This window comes from Corvus moneduloides, chromosome 2 (genome assembly GCF_009650955.1).
Source record: "Corvus moneduloides isolate bCorMon1 chromosome 2, bCorMon1.pri, whole genome shotgun sequence".
NCBI lineage: Eukaryota > Metazoa > Chordata > Aves > Passeriformes > Corvidae > Corvus > Corvus moneduloides.
Window position 1 is genome coordinate 116,372,156 of NC_045477.1, and position 16,498 is coordinate 116,388,653.

General features: G+C 46.3%; 1 protein-coding gene across 4 annotated transcripts in view; it reads left to right on the forward strand.

Annotated features, from left to right (window-relative positions):
• Window positions 1-16,226, forward strand: part of NYX (nyctalopin) — a 32,351-nt gene extending 16,125 nt beyond the window's left edge. The window contains exons 1-6 of one of the 4 annotated variants that reach the window (XR_004238541.1): window positions 954-2,412; window positions 2,556-2,648; window positions 2,830-2,905; window positions 6,404-9,056; window positions 14,307-15,163; window positions 15,273-16,226. Coding sequence is in view for 1 of the 4 variants with exons in the window: in XM_032100945.1 (XP_031956836.1) it covers window positions 2,884-2,905; window positions 6,404-7,803 (1,422 nt within the window). In the remaining 3 variants the exon portion in view is untranslated. Of the gene's footprint in view, window positions 1-953; window positions 2,413-2,555; window positions 2,649-2,829; window positions 2,906-6,403; window positions 11,518-14,306 lie in introns of those variants that run through there. The other 3 variants (XR_004238540.1, XR_004238542.1, XM_032100945.1) reach the window with 3 other exon arrangements.
• Window positions 16,227-16,498: the final 272 nt, after the last annotated feature.

Below are 16,498 nucleotides of genomic sequence, written 5' to 3' on the forward strand. Positions count from 1 at the left end.
GTGGCTGGTGGGGCTGTGGGTGGGAGGGCTCATGATGGGGCTGGACAAGGGCTCTTCGCCCTGTTTTACCTCCAGCCATAGCAGAAAATCCAGAGTGGGGCTGGGCTGGCTGCAGTCACTGAGCTGTGTGTGTGAGGTGAGTGCTGCTGGCACAGCTGCTGTCAGAAGCTCCTGCAGGAACAAATACTGTCTGTGCTGGTCTCTGGTGAGACTGCCTGCTGCAGCAGCTCTCCGAGAGGTGTTCCCTGCCAGCCTTCCTCCAGCTCCTGCCGCAGCCGGCTTCGGCAGCATTGCCCCATCCGCACTGTGGCTGCTGATTCCGCAGTAGGCACCTACTGCCACTGCCCCCTGCCCCCAAATGTGGCTGCTGAGGTGCTCTCAGCTCCCGGTTTACCAAACCCACCATTCCCCGACCCACCAGCCCCCAGCCACCCGCTGTGCACAGCAGAGGCTCCCAGTGCCCTTCTTTGGGAATGTGTTTTGCCGGTCCTGCAAGCTGCCCCTCTGAGGGAGGTGGTTCTGCTGATCACAAAAACACTTCCCGAGGCTCAGTGGTCCTTCATGTCCCATCCCACCAGCCCTTATATGTGCACATGGAAGAACAGCAGCGAGGCACAGGAAGCCCCAAAGTCTCTCAGAAATGTGGTGCCCTGGTGCAGATCAGCCCCTCCTCGTTCCCTGCGAGCAGATTTAGTGCTGCCGTGTAAACCGAGCTGCAGGTCTGATCCCTGGGGAGCTGCCAGCTGGTCACACACCAGTTTGTCCCCAAGTCCCACACACCCTCCTCGCCCACTGCCTCCCACCTTGCCGACAGCACGTGTGCACCTGGGCAGAGACATGAGTCCTGGTACCCCTGATAAGGTACCAGGGGATATATATATATATATATAAATACTGGGGAAGAAAGAAGTGGGAATAGCACTTCACCTCCTCCCCTCTCAGTTTCTTCAGGGCTGAAAGGCCAGTGATCTGCTTTCTGTGATCAGGTAGGTTGTGGCTTCCTGGTATTCCCACGGGAACCAGGGCTTCCAGGGGAAACATCAGCTTCCCCAGCACTGTCGAGGACCCAGCTGGTGCTGGTTCTGTCACCACAAGGTCCCCAGCAGCTTCAGCTCTGTGGTGGAGGCTGCAACGTGCCCATCTGTGGCTTTGCAACTCTCCTTCCTCCTCTGCAAAACAGCGCAGTGCAAAGCACCGAAGTACAAAGCTGGAGGGTTTACAGCAGTGTGGTGGGGAAAGCACCCTTCAGCTAAAATCTATGCAATATGGGTCACTCCCTGCCCTCCAGCCTGCCCCCAGCTCAGCCTGCTTACACACTGTTGGGACAGACAAATTTCCTGAGGTGCCAGCTTAGATGCCTTAAGACTGAGGGAAAGCCAAACCAAAATAAACCTGATATAGCTGGGTGCTTTAATTTGCAGGAAGAGCTGTGCAGCAGCAGGCTGGTTCCCAGCTGAATCTTTCTTGCTGTATCAAGCATAAATTCATCAGGTATTCCATTTCCCAGGGGGGAAAAAAGAAAAAGCAGAATAATTCACTTGGAAATAAAGAGTGGAGCTATTTTTCCCTCTAACGTGGTGAATGCAATTACCTAAGGCATGGGAGGCTGAGATAACTCACTTATTCAACCCCCACTCTCCAAAGAAACCATCATCATTCTGTCAGAAAAGGCTTTAAACCCCAATTCACATCCTGAATGCTAAAACATCACCACATACAGACGCTGTCCTTATGATTTCCATGCACCAGCTGCTGCATCACAGGCAAAACACACTCATAGGCCAGAATTTATTAGTATCAAGGCCATATACACTGTGCAAGCTCCCTGTGTTTGCTGACACTTTTCCCAGTGCTGTTGGTGCCTCCTTGTCCTTCAGGAGCAATTCCTAGTGAAGCAAAGCACACTGGCATCCTGTTAGGAGTGTGTGAGCCACACTGGGGCTGGGAGGATGTGCATAGGGGATGAGAGTCTCAAGCTGTGTCTGTTTGGAGAGCTCAGTGCAGGCAAGCCATAAGCCTGTGATCGCCCCCAAATTTAATTCCATTTAGGCAGCACTCTCCTACCTCTTCTGCCATTACATAATGGGGAGTGGAGTAATGACTTTCAGCAATGCTGTTTGAGTGGCAGCAGTCCAATTCTGGACTGTATTTTTTTTTTAATAGTGGGGGGAGAGCAGGTTGGCAGAGGGGAGAAAGCATCCGTTTGGTTCATCTGCAATCCCTGTTCTGCTTTGGGAGCTTTAGAGGACAGACACATTCTTCCATCTCCACTAATCCTCCTCTGATACAGAGGATTTTCCTGCCATTAAATGATAGCTTGTGAGAAAAAAATGCCAACTTTTCAGAGACTGACTCGTGTGGCTAAGGGCAGCCTCAGGAGCAGGCGGGAGGACACAGCCACTGCCTGGCCAGGTGAGCAACACATCCGGATGATTTCTGTTGGGAATTTTGGTTTCCACTATTTGATGCTAGGCTGGTTACACTCCTCTGTACCAGCATCTATTTCCTGGGGATAGAGCCAGTCTCTTACTGTTGGTGATCCTTTCCCACCTCAGATGACAGGAACCTGCCCTGGGCATGGCTCGTGGGAAGGATGAGGATGAGCTCCTGAAAAGCAGTGGCACAAAGCTGCAGGATTCCCTGAGAAGGTCAGTGATGGAAGAAAGATTCTCACCAGGAGGGTGCTGGGGATGTCTTCAGTTTGAAAGCGTGTGAGAGAAGAGCGTTTTCCTTCATTTTCCTTTCTAAATGTAGAGCTTTTTGTGGAAAAATGATGCAGGGAAATGAGAGAGGATGAAACCTGTCCCTGTTCTTCCTGTGTGCTTTTAGATCCCTCAAGTTTGCTTGCCAGACCTGAAATGCCACTAGAGAATAATCAAGGTTATGTTTGCCATCATTCTAAATGGTGAGTATGCACTTATTCTGCACTATCCAGTAGTGGATTAGACAGGTCATTTGGAAAGGTGGTGGTTAAATACTCAATTATTGCAATCATTGTCTCTTTACCCTTCTTAAGACTCTGCAACTTTTCTTTTTTGTTTATTTTCCTTTGGTCTCTCACTCTTTCTTCCAAATACTGAGTTACTGTCGTATTTAAAAGAGCAAAACATATCATCTGTGGGAGGAAATGTTTTTTATTCCTTAATGTCACAAATATTTTTGCTGTATTTCACCCTTTTTCTCAAACACGTCTCATTTGAGCACCCTCTGTGTCAATGGGTAGCAGAAATCTTTCAGCTGCTGCCCTGTCTGTGAGCATCCTTTTTCAGGGAAGGGGAAGAAGTAAGGTGGGAAAGATGGGAATGTTTCAGGCTACGTTGATCAGAGGAGATCTGGCCAACAGGGGAGAGCTGATCTCTTTTGCCTTGAGCAACAGCTCTCCCGAGGGTTCGGTAGAGTTCAGGTGGAGGATTTTTCCAACTTCCTTTCCAGGAGAAGGAAGAGGTATTGCACAAAGGTTGCATTGCTGAGGGGCTTCTCTGAGCTCCTGTTGCTGGGGGGTATTTTCTCCTTGGATGGTCCTCACGTACTTGCTTTCCATGTCTTGCACAGTGAAAAAATACACTGGTAAACAGAGATCTTAGAAGTCTGCTATGAAATGCCACGAGCAGAAGACCCAGATTTAGCAATTGTGTATAAGGAAAACAGGCTGGATATGGCTTGGGTGCAGACATTTCCTTTGTTGTGTGATTAGAGAAGAAGCAGGGAGGGGAAGGAGGGGATTTGGTTATCAGCAGGATCATTCCTACAGTGCCCACTGTATGCACAGCAGTGGGTGGAGGTCTGCTCTGAAGGCCAGGGATGTCACTGAGCTTGGGGCAGCTGGAGCTAAACATGGAGCTTGCTCAGGGCAGCCTCACCTATAGGACAGCCTGTGCACAAATACCCCTCTGGATGTCACCCTGAACCCATAAAAGGCTCCCTACTAGCAGCAACACTTGCATCTCTCATTTTCCAGACAACCACCTGCGGCCAGACATTTGGGAACAGGCAAATCCTTAATCTGTCTGGCCCTCAGTTTATGTAACTGCCTAACAAAAACAACATATGCCCCTGTTGGCACGAAGAGGGTGGACTGGTGCAGAGGGCAGAAAATGAGGCAGCCCCTGGGCAGGCTGCACAAAGAAAGAGCAATCTGAGACCAGCATATTGTTCCCCTTCTTGTCCTTAGACTCCAGCTGTTGTCAGGGGGCCTGAAGGGGACTTTCCTTTAGCTGTGGCTGTTAGATAAAAGCATGGGAAAAAGGGGAAGAGCAGACAAACAAAATGACAACCTGTCTAAAATCCTTTCCACCTCCCAGAGTCCTTCACTATCATTTATCCTTGAAATGATGCTGTTTTGCTAATTCTCCAGTCACAATAGTGTGCCCAGGCATGATGGGACCTGAATTTTGATGAAGAGGCCACAGCTCATCCTTTTGTGGTGGTCTCTCCATGTATCTAAATACCTCTTCTACAATAACCTGGATGGTTTGAACAGACCCAGGCTGGGCAGCTCCTGGGTTGATGCCCTTCAGTGGGGACTTGCCCAACAACTGGTTTTGCAAGTCTGCTTTACCCAGGCAGTGCAAACTCCTAAATACAGTCCCTTGCATGTTGCCTTTTGAAAGGATGGAGGAAAAGCAGGGCAACTGCAGCTCAAACTGTCCTGTACATTAAAGCCTTGAGGACTGCAAAAATAAAAGCTTGATGCTTGCTGAAGCTGATGCTTCCTGGCATATCACCTCAGAAGTCTCTCTTATTAAAAATGCCCATGGGAATACAGCTGTAGTGGGCAATCACTGTGCTGGAAACCACCGGGAGAGGCAGCCCAGCTGCTGGGAGATTCCCCCTCTGGACACTCAGCAGGAATGTGGAGGAAACCCCCCTGATCCCAGGAGTACTGTAATAGAGGTGTCTGTTGGTAAAGCTGTTGGTATCTCATGTTTTGCTCAAAAAAAAAGAAAAAAAGGATTATGTTTGTGTGGGAACTAATAAAAAAAGCAGAAAACCAGTCAGCAGCAATGGCACCATTTCCTGCTAGTGAGTACATGGAGATTGCTGATGTGGCTTCTCATTTTGCTGAGGAGAAGGTAGGATGTGTCTGGGAGAGCAATTAAAAAAACTGTCTTCAGTTCTTCCTCTCCAATGAGTTTATTTTCATGGAATCAGAGAAAGAGTTGTGCTGGAAGGGACCTAAAACATCATCTCATTCCAAGCCCCCTGCCATGGGCAGGGACACCTTCCACTATCCCAGGCTCCTCAGAGCTTCACCCAACCTGGCCTTGAACACTGCCAGGGTTGGGGCATCCACAGCTTCTCTGGGTACCCTGTGCCACCACCCTCACAGTAAAGAATTTCATTCCTATATCTAACTTAAATTTCCACTCTGAAAGAGGGAAAAACTGCCCACTGCCCAAAAAAATTTTGCATTAAAAAAAAAAATGCAGATGTTTTATTGACTGGATGTTTTTTCTCCCCAAAAAAGCTTGTCTGTGGAGGCTGATGTCTCCCCTTCCTTTTGTTCTTCTCTCGTTTCTCCCCAAGAACTTTCTTCTCTTCCTTGTTGTTCAGCCACCTGTGTGGGACTAACTTAGGAGGAAACAACAGCCACAGACCTCCCATGTCAGGCTGATAAAAGACAAAGTGGCTGCTCCCATCAAACATAAGGCACTATAGTGACTGTCTTGAGAATTGGCAAAGCAGCAAAAACTGTGCTGGAGATGCAGAATTTCTCATCAATGATGAGGCCAGCAGTGGAACAATATCTCTTAGTTTGTTTTCACTCATGCCATTGTACCAGTACACAGTGGGAATGAGTTTTCAAACACTGCATTGCATCTCCTTGAGAGCTGAGAGTTCCCCTTTCAGTGCTACACCAGCTCATGGCTCTGGTTGAGAAATCTTAGATTGAATGAACAAAGGAAAGAAAGAAGCAAAAAGTAAGAATTTGACACACTTTGGGCAGCTAATTGATCTCCCCTGCCCACTGCCAGACTCCGCATACACTGCCCTCCCCTTTTCCACACCCAGGAATGCTGTAACCCACCCACAGCTGCTGGCCTTCAGAGCATCTCTGCCTGCTCCCTGGCGAAACCATGTTCCCATCAGGCCAAAGAGAGACCACAACAGAGACACTGAGAAATACTGAATTCCAGGTGAGCCCCCTCTTGAGGAGAGGAATTAATCGGAGATGATGTTCTAGGTACCATATATTCTCAGCAGGTTTAAAAAAACCCCAGCAGAAGATTTTTAGGAATTTTACACAAGAGGTCCTCAGTCAGCACTGGTACACAGGTGGCAATTAGCCTGGCTAGAGGGGAGGAAACGACAGTGTAATTTCTTTTTCCTGCTGTGACTAATTCATTTGCTAATGATGCATCCTTTTCTCTCCTGCCACGCCTCTCCTCTGTGGGGACGGCAGTGATCCTTTGGGTCCCACAGGTCCATGGGGTGTGGCCCTGCGTGCGCTCCTGCCCTCCCAGCTGTGTGTGCACACCAGAGCGGAGCTGCTCTGTGCTCTGCGACCGCGCTGGGCTGGGGCAGATCCCCAGCGAGTTCCCCTGCGAAGCCTCTTCCATCAACCTGGACAAAAACAGCATCAAGTTCCTGTCCGAGAGGGCTTTCGGGACGCTGCCTTCCCTCAAATCCCTGTCGCTCAACCACAACAACATCTCCTTCATCACTCCGGGGGCGTTCAAGGGGCTGCCCAGCCTGATGGAGCTGAAGATGGCCCACAACGAGTACATTCGCTATCTCCACACTCGGACCTTCACCGCACTCCGGCGCCTCGTGAGGCTGGACCTGGCTGACTGCAACCTCTTCAACATCCCAGACAGGATCTTCATCGAGCTGCCTGCTCTGCAGGAGCTATTCTGCTTCCAGAACAACTTCCGAAGGATCCCAGGTGCCATCAGGGGCATGGAGAACTTGACCCACGTGTACCTGGAGAGAAACAGGATCGAAGCGGTGGCCTACAACTCCCTGCAGGGCCTGACCAAGCTGAAATACCTGAATCTGCAGGACAACAAGATAAATGTCATCCACGAGCGAGCTTTTCAGGGCTGTCAGAGGATGGAGTACCTGTACCTGAATGACAATTTGATCAGTGAGCTTCCAGAACACTCCTTTGATGGCCTGAGGCGCCTGAAGATGCTCAACCTGGGGGGGAATTTTCTCAGGAACATTTCCAACACCTGGTTCAGGGACTTGGGGGAGCTGGAGTTCCTCTACCTGGACCGCAACAGGATCAGCTACATCGAGGAAGGGGCTTTTGAGAACCTCACCAGCCTGGTTGTGCTGCACTTGAACAGCAACAACCTGACGACGCTGCCCTTCTCCGTGTTTGAGCCCGTGTACTTCCTGGGGCGGCTGTACCTCTTCCGCAACCCCTGGGAGTGCGACTGCCGCATCGAGTGGCTCAAGGAGTGGATGGAGAACTACAGGCTCGTCAGGGATATTCCGTGTGCCTCCCCCTCCTCAGTGGCTGGGATTGACCTGATGGACGTGCTCTTTGAGAGGTCTCCCGAAGGTTACTGTCTCGACCCTGTGGAGCTGAACATGACATCTGAGGGGCCGACCCCAAGCGAGGGGCCTTGGTCTACCACAGAGAGCAAGTTCAACAGCCTTATCTCCAAACTCTTGCTCCAGATGGGCCTTCCTGAAGAGGTGGCAAATGCCACCGAAGTGTACAGTAATGCCACGCAGCTGGATGGACAGACTGAAGGGGTTTCTTCTGGCATGGGGGAAGACAGAATCGAGGCTGACTCCTCTTCCTTGTACCTCCCAGCACTTTTTACAGTGATTGTTCTGCTGTGCAAATAGTCCAAGGGCTGTATGGAGCAGGAGCGCTGCTTAAGCATTTAGTCCCTGCACCTACTTAGTCATCAGAGAAAAGTTTTTTTGTGGGCCTCTGATACATAATGGGATCCAGATTCTTCCAGGTTGAGTTTGTTGGATCTGGCTCCAGATTCCCCTGGGAGCTGATAGGATGTGGGTCCTGGGTGGTAAACCTGTCCTATGGGTGTCTCAGAGCCTCCTGGATAGTCAAAGGAAGATGAATACCACTAAGTTTGAATTTTGCCTAGAGATGTGTGATGTTCCCTTCTGGGAATGAAGAGGGGTCTGTCTTTGGGGTGTTTGTTCCATGGGCCAACTCCAGGTGACCCAGCTTCATGAGAGCAAGATGAGGCAGCAAAACTGGGCCCCTCTTCATGTCCTGACAGACACCCACACCCCTGGCAGGCGCTGCTGAACGATGGGAAACTATTCCTGATTTCCTCCAGCAGGTACAGAAGGGAGCAGGGCAATCCTGGGTAACATCCAGGGATGCAGCATTAGGCCTCATGAAAAGGAGGAAAGCACCTCGGGAGGGCACCTCCCCCAGGCAGGTCTGGGATGGGCACGGTATTTTGGCCTTGACCACAGGCAGGATTTTGATCCATTCTCCCGCCACTCTCCTGGCAGTGGTGCAGGAAGACCAGATGGACCCGTGTTTGTCAAAACATTCTTCTCTGAGGCAAAGCTACTTAAACTTAACCTACTAATTCATATGATTTCAATGTGGTTTTCAATGAATATATTGTTTCAAGGAATACATTGTTTTTATTTGTAGATTGTTTCATGGCATGGCAGCAGGGGCAGAGTATGCTGAAGACGAATGCAACCAGGTCCTATGAAATATTTTGTATTTCCACCACTAATATGTACTGTGTAGTGTGTCATATTATTCCATACTGATCATTTTCTTTTAGACGGCATCTTAAGTGTTTTTATCTTTGAAATCTCCAATGAAAGCTGCTAATATAACCAGAAAGAATGATGTTTTATGTATCAAAGCATATTAATAAAATAATTTGATATTTTACTCACAAAAATAAATTAACTGCTCAAACCTTGGGGTTTTTTGGAGATCCTTGAACAATTCTGGTGATTTTTTTTTGTAGGCTACTCAAATGGTGCACATGGATGTCCTTTCATGGCCTAGAGCAAATGGCAAGCTATTTATTGCAGCATAAATACTTTCACTTAGACCCTGACTGTGCTTATGTTTGTGTTCAGCAACAACACTTCAAAATGTAAGTGACTATATAGAACTACACTTCTGTCCAAAAAGATCTACTGCTTTCTAATTAGTGCCAGAGATTTCAAGAGGAAAGCTGAGCACAGGGAAAACCAAGCCTTCCCTGCTGCAATGGCTCCTCAGTTATCTGTAGCTCAACCACAGTTTCCCCAGGGAATCAAAATGCCAGATGGTTTGATAAATGCCTATTTGACCTGTTCCATGAACTAAATTCAATGAGTTTGGATTTCCAGGCTATTTATGAATCCATTAATCTTCTTAAGTGCTAAATTCATCTGTGTATTATAAGAGGCTGTTTTTCAAACCTAGTCCAGCCCAGTGCTGTAGAGGAGTATTAGGTTAAGGATGCCTTTACAGGAGCACTATTTCATCCTGTCAGGGGAGGTTTATCAATAGGCCTGGCACAAATGGTAGGACACAAATGGTTGTATTTCACTTCCTATAAGTACGGATGCCTCATGAGCGAATTGTTTTTATAATGCATGTATTCATTTTCTGTGCCAAGGCACATTAAAACTGAAGATCGCCTTACTGTGCAATTGTTGAGTGGCTTTCAAGTCAATCAGTGATTCAAAGATGCTCTTGCTTTATCTGCAAGATGCAGATCTGAACATGAAGCATCTTAAAATGTTGGTTTTAGCAGATGGTGCTGTCAGGCGATGGACAAGAGGGTTGTACCTTGTACTCAACTGTGTGACAACAGGGCCACTGACCTTGGGCATCAATTGTTTAAGTGTCTCTTGTAGTCAAACACCTGCCTGGCCCACAGAGCTTTGTGCTGCTCTGACACAGTCGTGGCTGCCTGGAAAGCGCGTGGCTGACATCATGCTGGGTGTAATGGGCCTTCATCTTCCCCTCAGGGACACGACAGACTCCGTGCTCTCCTGCTCTGAAATCCTGCTCTTCCCTCTGAGCTGAGAGATCGGCAGTGTGTGTTTCCAGTGGCACAGAGCAGCTGGCACATGGGCACTTGGAGGGGATCGGGAAAGGTCTGGGAGCCTGCGATTGCTCCCTCTTTGCTCCTCTCTCCTCTGTGTTGCTCATTCCTTGAGGGGACACTAGAACTGCTTGGTTCATTCTTTCATGATTCTTGTTCCTAAACTCTTAGCAAAGGGCTTGTTTCACTGATTACGTGGGCAGGTGACAACTATAATTATGGTTTTTTTAACAAATAGTTTAGTGATTTTATTTTCTTAGACCGGATTCTCACTGCAAAATTGTGCTTCAGCTGGTAAACCTGAATCCATTGTTGGTTACAAGTCCATGGCTCAGAGTCCCTTCATAAATCAATGCTGTTTTCAAAATCTGCCTCTGGGCTGGGACACCTCCAAAGATGCCAAACCTTTGTCTGTTTGGAATAACTGCAAATATTTTTCAGCAAAGTGGTGCTCTCAGCCCTGCCCTCAGCATGAGGTGCTGGCATTTTGTTTGAAGCACTGGGGAGAGATGGTCCTGAGCTGCCTGGAGTTAGGATACACCTTCTGACTGGTGTTTATTCAGAGAGCTGGTGCTCCAGACCAAAGCACCTGGGAGAAGGCAATTTGTTTTAATGTGTGGTACCTTGTGACACTGCACTGCTCTTCATGGGTGCAATTGGTTTTTTTGCTTTACAAGAGTTACTGTTAGAGCAGAAAGGAGAAGTTGTCAATGTAAATAAAGACACGATCTGATTTTGAATATAACCTCTGAGTCTCAGAATTCTGTTGCTGTGTTGCACCCCTACGATCATACTCAGTGTTTTAACATGAGCACCTTTATGTCCTCTCTATTTTCTTTAAATTTACAGCTACTAACAGTAGCCCCCTGTGAACTGTAGTTATTGGCAATCCAATCTTGTGGACTGTCATATTTTTCTGCTTTGGAAAGAAACATGAAGTCCAGGACATGAGGAATCACTGTCTTTTGCTAGAAAGGCAGCAGCTGCTGTCTGAGGCTGACAGCTGCTGGCCAGCTGAGATTCAGGAACTTCATGGCCGGTTTTCATGGGTGTTGTTATGTATTTTAGCTAATTATTGTCTTCACAACATCTGGCTGATAGCTCTTAAAAAAATTAAATTTTGATTTGTTGGGTTTTCCCCTTGATAGTTTTTGTGGTCACAAATTCAATAGGAAGCAAATCAACTGAGTTAAAGTGTCTTATGCCTGGTGTTCCTCCTTTGAAGCATATGAAGCCTTGCAAGAAAACAGCCTGTCATGGCCACTCCTGCACCAGTACAAGCTTCAGAAGACAGGGCTAGTCTGGGTGAGAAAAAAGTGCTTGTAAATGCCGGCTTTTGCAGAGTCAAGGTAGGGGATTATTGCAGAAACACTAAAAATACTGGTCCTTCCTCTTCCCCCACCCAAATCTGATAGAGATTGGTGGAGTTTGAAGGATCTGCTGCAATAACCTTCAAAGCAGTTTTAAAAGAACTTTATATAAAATGTTAGCCATGGAATAAAGACCAGAAATTATAATTTAAAAAAAAAAAAAAAAAGGTGTCACAAGTATTACTTCAAAGAAAAACATATAGATAATATTGAAAACAAACTTAAACATGTGCAAGATCAGCACCAAAGTTCCATTTCTCATGGGGCAAGGCTGGTATTTTAAACTCTAATATAAAGATGAATACAGAAAATAGGTATTTCTGGACAGAGAATTATCTATGCCTCTTACCAAAAGCCTGATTTTGTTGACCCTGTGGTTAGTTGAACCAGTCTGATCTCGTACTCTGGGGTTAGTTTTAGCCTTGAATGGGAGAAGTTAATTTCTTCTGCAGTTCTTCTCAACTCTGAACTTCACCACATCCTTTGATTTTTGTTGTACTTCCTTCTTCATCTCTCTTTTAAAGGACTGGTTTAGAGTTCAGTCTTAACTTGCACAGCATAAATCTTACATTCTCAATGAAAAACCCCAAGGCATTTGAAAAAGACCTAAAACTACCATTAGTTTTTCTGTACACACCTGATGGTTTACTCTTCATGCATATTCCATGCATTTGCTGTTTGGATTAACAGCTGATTTCACTTTGTGCTTGTTCAGCACATAAGACAGGGGTTTTGAGCTGTGGCAGGAGCTTCTTGACTTGGCTGTAGGTTTGCAACGAGGCTTTAGGTGTTCTGCCTCCCCTTGTATTCCACACCCTCCTTTCCACTCCTCCTCTCCTCACCTGCTTGTTTCTGCTCCCAGCCAGGACTTGCCTGTGCCCTCACTGTGCTGCTCCAGCAGGGCCAGCTGTGATTGAAACCGGATCACTGCAATGGTCCAGTTAAAACCAACACCTCACCCCTTCTCTCTTTTTTTGATGTTTAGGTTCCTTATATTATTTCCCCTATTATTTTGTAAGTCAGGTTGAGCCATAAGCGGTTAAACTGGGGATAATAGGAATAAAATGCTATTGTTACATCTGAAAGGGGGACAAGCTAAATGGGAAAGATGGTGGTCAATTGCTGCTCAGTTTGCTTAGACTGAGGGCAGACTCACAGGCACAGGGATATTGGGAAGAGGCCTAGGGAGTTCTTGGGCTTTGTGGGGGCAGATCAGGGGGCAAACAAGGAAGCATGGAGTCCCTGGTGGGATGAGGATGTGCTGGACTTACAACAAACTGTGCCATGCAGGCAGGTCTAAAAATATGTGTAAAAATATAAGTGATTTTACTTCTGGGCTTTTGATGATGAGAACAAGACTGAGTGCACAGTGCCAGGGTGGGCAAATGTGATAAATCAGTAACAAAGGACAACCAGCCCAGCACATCTAAATTGGGATGGAATTGGCAGTAGCAATTCCTCACATTGCTGAATGATTATGTCTCAATGTGCTGTGACAATAAGAAATACATCAGACTCTAAGTGGACAGGCACTTTCCTGATGTATGAGACTGGTAAAGAGCCAGAGGGCAAAGCACAGAAATAAATGATAAACTTGCAATCAGACAAAGCTGGTTGTAAATATCTGTGCTGAAACAGGCGATTGATTATTTCAGTAGACAAAAAGTAGCAGCAAATTTGCAGATGCAGGTTTTTTTGGCCAGCAAAGCTTGAAGAAAGTGTTGATGAATTCCAAATTACTTGAAAGTCAGGTAATTTGGAGCTGTAGAATTGATAAAATAGATGTTGGCATATGTAAGGTAATGCATATCAGAAGACACAACCTGAACTGTTCACAGACATGGCTGAGTCTTTTAGGAAAAGGAAGACCTGAGAATTGCTGTGAAGAGCTGGTAGATCAACTGGCATACACAAAAAAATATACTGAAAGTAACAGAGGCTGAAATAGGAAAATCAGCATGTCATAGGTTATTATGCTTTTTACCAGTACATCCAGATCTGGAAAATGTCCAGCTTATGCCTTGGCACATCAGAAAATGTATCAGCAATAAAGTTGGCGACAGTAATAAATGAAACTAAGATTTCTCATAAACCAGGAATGAAAAGATGGCTTTGTTTAGAAGAGACCTAGATGGTGGTAAGTCCTGTGGGAACTACGAAGATCCTTTTGTCTCCATTGAAAGCATCTGTGAGCAAACCAGATATCCAGTGCTGCACAGATCATGGGCAGTATGGGACACAAATCGCCACAAATTCTAGGGATGGGTGAGACATCTCTGCTCTGTGCCAAAGGGCAGAATGACCTTCCCCAGAGGATCCCCTGAGGATGTGAAGTTGATTTTGATTCATAGAGCTTTTCTATTTTCCTAAGAGTAGGGCTGGGTTTCTGTGTTCTTGGCTCAGACCTTGTCTGTCTGTGGTGGCTCCTCCAGTGATGCTGCCAACCTTTATAACCAAGTCTCGACTGTGGGTCTGTGTCACCTGAGGGCCAGCTCAGGACACCCCTGGCCCAAGGTTAGCAGAGCACAGGAGTAATTTATGCCAACACCAAGCAATTAAAATCACCATGTAGCCTTCAAGGATACGGAACCAGCCTTTTTGAGAGGAAAATTTTTCCTTAAATCACTAAAACAGGACAAAGCACTGAATGGTTTGGGTTGGAAGGGATCTTAGAAATCATCTAGTCCCTGCCATGGGCAGGGACACCTTCCACTAGGTCAGGTTGCTCAAAGTCCCAAACAATCTGGCCCTGAACACTTCCGGGGATGGGGCATTCACAACTCCCTTGGGCAACCTGTGCCACTGCCTCACCACTCTCACAGTGAAGAATTTCTTCCTTACACCTAATCCAAACCTTCCCTCTTTCAATTTAAAGCCATTTCCCATTGTCCTATCACCATATACTCTTGTAAAAAGTCTCTCTCCATCTTTCTTTTAGGTCCCCTTCATGTACAGGAAGGTTACTATGCGGTCTCCCCTTAAAAAAAAGTGTTTGCCAGAAAGAGTTTGGAAAACAAGTGACAAACCAGACAGGAGGCAGATGCAGGTCAGCAGGAGGAGAGTTGCAACTGGTGTCACAATGGAGAACACCGTTTAGAAAAACAGTGCCCCAAACCTGTGAACTGGAAATAAACCACAAATTGCTACAAGCAACAGCTATAAAGTGACCTATATCCATCCCACCATGGACTGCAAGATCCTGGATTTTAAGCTCTGTGAGCAGCTTCCTTGGCTCAGTGAAGCATTCCTAGTGTCTACACTCCCTTCTTTCAGCCCTGGGAATTTCTAATCTCTCAGTCTTTGGTCACTGGAGCCACAGAAGCACAGAATATTCTGAGTTGGAAGAGACCCCAGTGGAAGATCTTACACAGGATGCTGCCTGTTCAGCTCAGTATTAGAAGTGCTAGTTAGTGTTTCAGTAAACTTGCCTGTCTTTGGGGCAGTGGATGCCTGCATCTGCACCACCCACTGAAATCCAGATTTGAGGACTATATACCTGTGACGGGCTAAAATCTCTGATGAAGCCCCAAGTTACCTCACGTGTATTGTGCCTGCAAATGCTGCTCAAGGGCTGGGGATTGTTCAGCCTCACCACTGGCATTGTTAATACCTGCATGCTCTGGTATCACCTTGCAGCCTTACCTCGGCTTGACTCTCTGAAGCACGTGGTGCCAAATCCTTATCACAGCCTGGACAGATCACAGGACAATGCAGGAGAGGAAGTGCAGGAAGAGGTGAAGGGACTTACCCTGTCCTGCACAGCAGGTGACTCCTGGAGCCAAGCACAGCTCTCAGGTACCAAATCTGCTGCTCTGTTTCTGAGCCTTTGCCTATTCATTTTCTGGGGTGACAACTTACCTTTCTGCCAGTTCATTCAATCCTTCTGTTTCATTTCTATTGACAGGTACCTTAAAAATCCAAACTGGGTTGGGTATGAACTCTTGAAGTGAGCATGTGGATTACTCAAGTGACGTTCAGGGATTTTCAAGTAATCAGATAAAAAACCTGACAGCTGAAGTATCAGCTTAGACTGAGCAGCAATGCCACCCTTCCCTAATGCCTCATTATTGCACACAGCCAGGACTGAGTTTGAGACCCAGGCAGGGTCATCACGTTGTGGATCCTAAAAGGTCCTTTTCAGTGTGAGACTCTGCATGTGAACCCCAGACAGCCCCAGAGCCTACGGAACAAGCCAGCTGCAGCACAGCTGGGACAATGGGCAGGAATGGGGAAGTAGAGAGTGATACCCACAGTGATCTCTCACTCTTAAGCTGTTTTAATGATCAAACCAGATAAATATGTTAAAAACATACTAATAAAAGCACATGTCAAGACCAAAAGTTAAAGCTTCTTGAATTATTGTGAGCCTTTACATTGCCTTCAGAGGCTTAATATCACAAATTACAGCCAGAGGGATAACACTGAGCTCAGCAACCCACAAGAAAGTTTAAGCTTTTTATTTTCTACCTGAAATTTTGCTAATTTAAAATCACAAATTGTAACAAGATGATCTTGGCAGAGTGCAACACTCAAACTGCTGGCACTGAAACCCCTCAGAAGCTGATCCTGGCAGGGGCAGCTGCTCAAGCTGCTAAAATCAACAAGGTATTTTCCTGGAAGTAGGATCTCTCTCCTCTTTCTTTCCTAACACTTGGGAAATACCCCAAAGGCTTTATTGAAATGCTTATTTTGATGAGTGGAAAACCAGAATATTTTACTTTAGGAGAGCTGTCATGATTAGCTAACTTGTAAATTATGGAGACAAATCTTTTTTATCCATTACAGAGTTTACTTGTATGCATTTTTTTCCTAATAATAAACGAAAAAAAAGTTTTGAAAGTTTTCATAATAGAAAACAACCTTGTCGGATTTATCTTCTTTCACCTATGGGATAACTTCATAAATCTTTACTGATTTATTATCCAATAATCTTTACTGGGTTGTGGTTTTGACACAGATTTGTTGCTTTTGTTACATCCATCCCAGTAAACAAAAATGGCTGTAAGGCAGAGTAAGGAGATGTTTAGACACTGAAATTGTCGAATTTAGTGAAAAACGAGAGTTTTAAAAACTTAATTTCTGCATAAGCCTGGGGTGGATTCTTCAGCATTCAGTAGTATGTGTTGTACC